We start from the raw sequence: 7406 nt of genomic DNA, 5'->3' as shown, positions 1-7406 counted from the left end.
CAGCAGCACACAAACATGCCAAATATTAAAAATTAAAGGATTGCAATGTAAAAGATTATTATTGTGTAGGCTACATAAATGTAAAAATGCCTACATGTCATAATGGATAGTCATTGCATGTATCAGAATTAGGCTACATATTTGCTCGCGCAGGAGCAGCTCCGTTTCATCTCTGGAGACGTTTTTCTGTCTTTGTGCTTGCAAATTCTGCAGTGTAAATAGCAAATACGCCATGGCACGAGCGCAACTGGCTCTTAAAGGGAATGGGAGATGAGACTCTTATTGAAGTGGGGTATGAGTGGTTATGAACGAATGAATGAAACGCATTTGTCCGTGTTTCACTCCGTCTGGAATCTTGCTCGCGGAAAGCGCTTGAGAAACAGTGTCTATTCTGCGGCTCGGTACGCTTTCAACTCGTTTTTTTAGTCTGGAGCAAGACTGTACGACATTCACATTACATGATTTAACTGATTTTTATGTAGAAAGGGCGACAACGCACCACATTAAAAGAAATGACCATTCATGTTTTCATGACCGCTGGCCAAATTCAAAAACGAAACTAAAATTAAATCATCTTTGAGAGCAAGGGGGCCCCCTGGTGTTTCGGGGGCCCTACGCAGCTTGCGTATTTTGCGTATAGGGAGGATCTGCTCTGTATTTATGTACTGTAATCATGCATATTTATTTGAATAAAAGTAACCAAGACCCATAATGCTCACTGACAGTGTGAAGAGTAGAGTAGGCCTCTAATGAAGCACAGCAGTGATTTTGTGTCCTGTGTACTGTATGGTTTTTCTTTGAGTCTGTATAGTTTTAGATGGTGTTCTAGTTCTGGTTTTGTATTCCTGTTTTTCCAGGTTGTTCTCCTGGATTCTTCGGGACGGGCTGTGCTCAGAGGTGTTTGTGTCAGAGCGGGGGTTCGTGTGACCCTGAGAGCGGCCGCTGCTTCTGTCCCAGCGGATGGACAGGTTCAGCCTGTGAACTGGGTGAGTGACTGAGATCCTTGTGCTGAATTTTCCTGCAATATTCTCCCGGTCTGGTTGTGGTGTGAGATTTAAGTAATGTGCATATTTATATATACACTTAATTGTAATTGACAGTGTCAAGTGCAGTGTGCTGACTACAGAACAAACGTACTGCTTAGGAAACTATTACTGGCAGTGTGGAAGCTGTGCTTTTTTACATTTTATGTTTTATTTTTTTTTGCTTCTTTAGTAGCATTGAGAGAGAGAGAGCATGAAATAATCAGGACATGAAGCAAACCAGATCATTTCAAATCTAAAGTTAAAAATAAAGCAAAAGGTCAGGATATGATGTGCGTGATACAGGTGTTTTGTTCACATTATATATATATATTTTGTATATATACATTATATATATATATTGTGTATACAGAAATACACAAACGTACATGTATATATTTAAAAAATATTTACATGTGTATATAAATATATATTAAAATATAATTTATATTATATAAATATTAATATTTTATATATAAACAAATCATATTTTTCTTAAATATATAGATGTATGTTTGTGTATTTCTATATACATAATAAATATACACAGTACACACACATATATTATGTAAAACTTTTATTTTGGATGCGATTAATCGTTTGACAGCACTATATACAGTGGTGTGAAAAAGTGTTGGCCCCCTTCCTGATTTCTTATTTTTTTTGCATGTTTGTCACACTTTAATGTTTCAGATCATCAAACAAATTTAAATATTAGTCAAAGATAACACAAGTAAACACAACATGCAGTTTTTAAATAAAGGTTTTTATTATTAAGGGAAAACTATATATATATAGTTTAGGGTCCAATTCTCACTATTAGCTAGTTGCTTATGAGCATGCATATTACTAAGATATTGGCTATTTATTAGTACTTATAAATCACATATTAATGGCTTATTCTACATGACCATATTTTAGATCTGTTAACCCTACCCCATACCTAAACTTAACAACTACCTATTACATACTCATAACTATTCATAAGCAGCAAATGACGCGTTTATTGAGTTTATTGAATAGTGAGAATTGTTCCCCAAACTAAAGTGTGACCAAATTTTTATATATTTTATATGTAGCGGGTCAACATCATAATTCATATTCATATACTAAAAATACAGTTCTGTACTCTGTTGTAAATTTTTACAATAAAATCTTCAAATATTTGTTTTCTGCATCATACTCATGTTATAAAACACATTTCATCATAACTCATTTATAATCATCAGCATGCTGCAAAATACACATTAAAATCCCTTTAATAAGCTCTTATATCTTCAGTGGGAACAGAGTTTCTATGTAACCATTTTCATTGGTCATCATCACACAGCTGCTACACTAGTATCATTCAAATTGTAACCATCACACATGACACAATTTATCAGCGTATTCCCATTAACAGATACATTTCCCTAAATTCCCTGAATACAATTCCCTAAGTACATATTTACAATTTCTGAGTCTCCTTTGAATAAATTATCACATTCTGAGATAGTTTTCCATTTATATTTATCATAAATTAATCAATTAATAAAAAAAACATACATTGCAATTGTGATTACACTTGGGTGTATCACATATATATTATAAATAAATAAAATGGATATTCAGTAATGGATCTCCATGTGCTGACGGAAAATTTGAATGTTGGGAAGCTGCTGATTTCCAGACATTACATCATATATATAGTGTCATACTGGTGTTTCACTTTTCAGTATTTGTTGACTTGTGTGTCAGATGGTTTTGGCAACCGCAGACACTTGAGTCATAGCCTCCGTTTCAAGATCCTGCTTTCTTCTCCTCACACCTCATAACAGTTTTGAGCACTGCTGCAGGTTCATTTAGTCTCAGTCTCAATGCCAATGCTAACATAAAGCACAGCATTCATAAAATAAAATCATCAATATAATGAAAAAATAACAATGTTTAGTGAATAATTCAATGTATTATTTTTTTTCTTATTTAGTCTGGACTTGTGGTTGCCATTCCCCTCTCTCCTCTCTAGTTGTCTTCAGGACAGATGTGAGTGTGTGAACGGTGCTCAGTGTGACAGACAGACGGGTCAGTGTGTTTGTCAGGCCGGCTGGACGGGACAGCGCTGTGAGAACGGTAAGACCATCTCAACTTACTGTCCCAACAGGAAATAAAATAAACCCAGCTTTTCAATATAGATACACAAGATCTGTGTCCTCCTAGTGCTCAGTTATAAATGTTTTCTGATAATTAATAGAATGATTTTATCGAAGACTGACTTTCAGGAGATTACAGTATTACAGTCATATTCACACTGAGAGAATGACTGAACATGCCTATAAAATCAGTGTGTGTGTGTGTTTCGTCTTGTATACATATGGGACCCAAATGAGCGTAAAACTCATAAATCTCGATTAGGTCAGTATAACATCAGCAGTGTGTGTGTTTGTGTGTGTCAGCGTGTGTATGGGGGCGGTTTGGAGTCGGCTGTGAGGGCCGGTGTCAGTGCGATCACGGAGCCTCCTGTCATCATGTGAGCGGACAGTGTTTCTGTCCTGCAGGATGGAGAGGAAGTCGCTGTGAGAAAGGTCAGTTCATCGCCTGTGTGACCTAGACCACTTCAATGTCCAGGATGTTGTATCTAATCATTTAAATAATTATAAAACAATGATTAAATCATTAAAGTTATCACCTGTAATAAATAATTTTATTAGACGGAACTGTGGAATACTTGATTCTGATTGGTCAGTGACGACATTCTGAGGTATGTTATCCCTCGATAACAGTTTATACAGTCTATGGTAAAAACTGATAACACAGGCTCATCCGGGTAACTGAAGTCAGCGCTATACTTGCTTTTTTCTTGGTGGAAGCTATGTCATCCTGGTATCGTGGACTCGCGCTCTCGTTTCATTCAAACGCAGCTGCTGCAACGATTGTTTTGTACGCTGTAATGGATTATAAGATAACTAACAAACAAACTGGTAAGATTTTAAAACATTTTCGTTTTAAATCTTTTATCGCCATAATTATTTATGTGGTGAAATGTTGTGTAACTGCACCGTATCCCTTAAATGTCCGTCTAGTTTGAACTTGCCGCTTGCTCGCAACTGCTGTGTTCACGAAGCTTTGCGTTCAAATATTTCAACTCAAATCAATATTTTGTGTCTAAATATTTACTTATGTGGCAAGTAGCCGTGTAATAAGCGGGATAATGTTCCCCGCTTAATGTAATGTAAAATTCATATAAAAATAAAGAAAGAAAACATTTTAATGTAAATATTAGCATTGTGTTTTTTAAGTGTATTATAAAATAATTGTATTTTTATTTAACACTCATTTTTTATTTTAAAATATAATAGTATTATCACACTTTATTATTTTTTATGATTTTATTTTTAAATAATCTAATTAAATAAAGCACAATTATATTATTTTTAATATTAATTATTTTATTTTTTATAGTTATATTTAATGGCTCACACTATGTGCAGTGTGAGCACCAAACCAGATCTCTAGGTACTCTCATGAGAACCAAACCGAAAAACTTGTGTGCTCCCCTGTATATATATAATTATTAAATTAATCAATTATATAAAAATAATTAATTTATATTACATTTGAAGTGTGCGTCCAGTATCTGTCTGTGTGTGACACTTATGTGTGTGTGTGTGTGTGTCAGCATGTCTGCCGGGCTCATATGGTCAGGACTGTGTCCAGCGCTGCTCCTGCACGCCGGGCACATCGTGCCATCACGTGTCGGGACGCTGCGGCTGCCCTCCCGGCTACACGGGCAACGGCTGCGAGCAGAGTGAGTGTCTGAGCTTCACTCCTACTGCACGACATGCCAAATTACTGCAGAAAAAAAGATTGTTTTAAAAAATAATATCATCTGAGTCTGTCTCAACAGCCTGTCTGCCCGGTACCTTCGGCATCAACTGTAATCAGGTGTGTCAGTGTTCAGAGAGAAACCAGCTGTGCCACCCGCTGTCTGGAGAGTGTTACTGCGCGCCTGGATTCACAGGACCCAAGTGTGAACAGGGTGAGGCATGCACTTACATTTACTGGAGGGATATCGGTACTGTGAAGAATGTTTTAGGTTTGTTAGAGAACTGCAAGGGGTTTGTGAGTTGAGTAGCTTGAATGATTAAATCCTAGAAAATGTCAAATAAAAATAAAAATACAGAAAATCCTAAAAATGTAAATTAAAGTACATTTTTAAAATAAAACCTACTAAAAATGTCATTAAAACATAATAAAATCATACATTTTAAAATAGATTTACAGTAAATTTTATATTTTTAATGATTTTATACATTTTGGCAAGAGTTTTAGTTTGATCGTTTTAAATTTTAAAATACAAACAAACTTAAAATCGAATTAAAAATTAAAAATTAAATACAATTTTAAAAAACAAACTGAAACACAAAAAATAAAACCATAGAAAAAAAGCTACATTTAAATTAATTAATAAAAAAAAATAAAACAAAGTAAAACACTAAATAAAAATTAACAAAATCATAAAACTCTTTCCCAAATACATAAAATTATACAAATATAAAATACAAATTTAAGGTAAATTTTAAAATACAAACAAACTTAAAATATAATTAAAACTTAATAAAAAAGTAAAATTAAATATATTTTAAGATAAAAACAAACTAAACTCTTACCTAAAATGTATCAAATCATAAAAATGTAAAATTAAATAAATTTTAAAATAAAAAAACAAACTACAACTTAAAACATTTAAAAATAAAAACACTAAAACCAAAAAAAATTTTTAAAAATCATAAAAATGTGAGGTTACAAAAATAAATCTTAAAATAAAAATAATCAAGCTAAAAAAAATTTAAATCATAAAAAATTTAAAAATGAATCATTTTAAAATAAAAACAAGTGGAAAAGCTAAAAATACAATCCTAAAAATGTCCAATTTAAAAAGATTTAAAATAAAAAACTAAAACACAAAAATAATAAAACCATTAAAAAAAAAATAAAAAAAAATTTGAAATATTTTATTTGTCATGTCACCATGACCCAACATTGGAGAACCATAAACAAGTCAATGTGTTGTTATTTTATTGTAATATTAAAGGATGCTTTTCAAGTAAATATTTTGTCAAAAGGGGTTTGGCTGAATCTCTGCTTCAGATAAAATGTTATTTCACTCTAATAGTGGAGGCAGGGCTAATTCTAAAGCTCTAAACGCAGCACATGCTCATAAAGCTTTTGTTTAATGTCTGTCTGAGGAGAAACAAGTGTGTAGTTGATAAATATTGACTCTGATCAGACGTAAGGATGCAGATTTTCATTTCATCAGGTTTATGATGTGCTGCTGTTGTTGTTTTGCATGTTTTTTCCTCATTCTCTCGTGTGTGTGTGTGTGTGTGTGTGTAGCGTGTGCTGAAGGTTTCTACGGTCCTGGCTGTGAGCATCGCTGTCAGTGTTTGAATGGTGGAGTTTGTCTTTCGGTCTCGGGGGCCTGTGAATGTCCGGCTGGATTCATCGGGGCCCGCTGTCATCTCAGTGAGTCCCGCACAGCAGCACTTGCTCAAAACACACTGTATATGTGTCAGACTGCAGCGTTTCAACAGCACGCTTGTCCTCCCGTATGCTCTGGTATTCAGCGTGTCCGGCGGGACGGTACGGGCCGGACTGTGGCCGTGTGGCCGTCTGTGGAAAGGGGCTGAGAAACGATCCGGTCACAGGCGTGTGTGTCGGGGATGAAGGTGAGCTGGTGTTTGGTGAGGTTACATGTGTGTGTTGTCTGATGTCTGACGGCAGGTGTGTGTGTGTGTGTGTGTGTGTGTGCAGTCTGTCCCGCGGGCTGCTTTCAGCGCTGTGACTGCAGTAACAGAGGCCTGTGTGACGCCGTCTCTGGGAACTGTTCATGTGCTCTCGGCTGGACCGGCTCGCGCTGTGAGAAAGGTGATATATATACTGTATATGTTTATTATTATCTATAGAGATCATAACGGTACGGTTACTCTACCTTAATGACTTTGTAAAGAACATGATCCAAGTCCCATGAACCAAGATTCATCTTTACTCAAAGGTTAAGATGTTATTTCTGTATACACTTCTGAAATGTTTTTTTTTTAATTACTTTTCTGTTCATTTATAGACTAGTTTCGCTTTCACAACGAAACACACAGCGTCACATATGGCGGGCTACAGTGAGTGGAGGCCAGCGGCTAGAGTGAGCGGTGGCGAGCGGGCTCACACATATAGAAATAATCAAGGTTAACAAAAATAATCTAATAATATATGTACAATATAATAACAATGCAATATTCATATATAATGTAATTAAATATTATAAAAATTATTCTTAATGTTTTTAGGGAAAATGGTTGGTATATATTAATGTATATATCTATCTTATATATATATATATATATATGTGAG

At 34.8% G+C, this 7406-nt stretch overlaps 1 protein-coding gene across 1 annotated transcript in view; it reads left to right on the top strand.

Moving 5' to 3' along the window:
• The window catches only part of LOC107712944 (multiple epidermal growth factor-like domains protein 6), an 88682-nt gene that overhangs the window by 80246 nt on the left and 1030 nt on the right, over positions 1–7406 (top strand). The window contains exons 26-33 of the mRNA XM_016518344.1: positions 858–990; positions 3028–3131; positions 3455–3583; positions 4678–4806; positions 4906–5037; positions 6396–6524; positions 6626–6727; positions 6813–6926. Of these exons, the coding sequence (XP_016373830.1) occupies positions 858–990; positions 3028–3131; positions 3455–3583; positions 4678–4806; positions 4906–5037; positions 6396–6524; positions 6626–6727; positions 6813–6926 (972 nt within the window). The remainder of the gene's footprint in view (positions 1–857; positions 991–3027; positions 3132–3454; positions 3584–4677; positions 4807–4905; positions 5038–6395; positions 6525–6625; positions 6728–6812; positions 6927–7406) is intronic.

The sequence above is a fragment of the Sinocyclocheilus rhinocerous genome, unplaced genomic scaffold, assembly GCF_001515625.1.
Source record: "Sinocyclocheilus rhinocerous isolate Xijiao unplaced genomic scaffold, SAMN03320098_v1.1 scaffold147, whole genome shotgun sequence".
Lineage (NCBI taxonomy): Eukaryota > Metazoa > Chordata > Actinopteri > Cypriniformes > Cyprinidae > Sinocyclocheilus > Sinocyclocheilus rhinocerous.
This window is presented reverse-complemented; position numbering and strand designations above follow the sequence as displayed.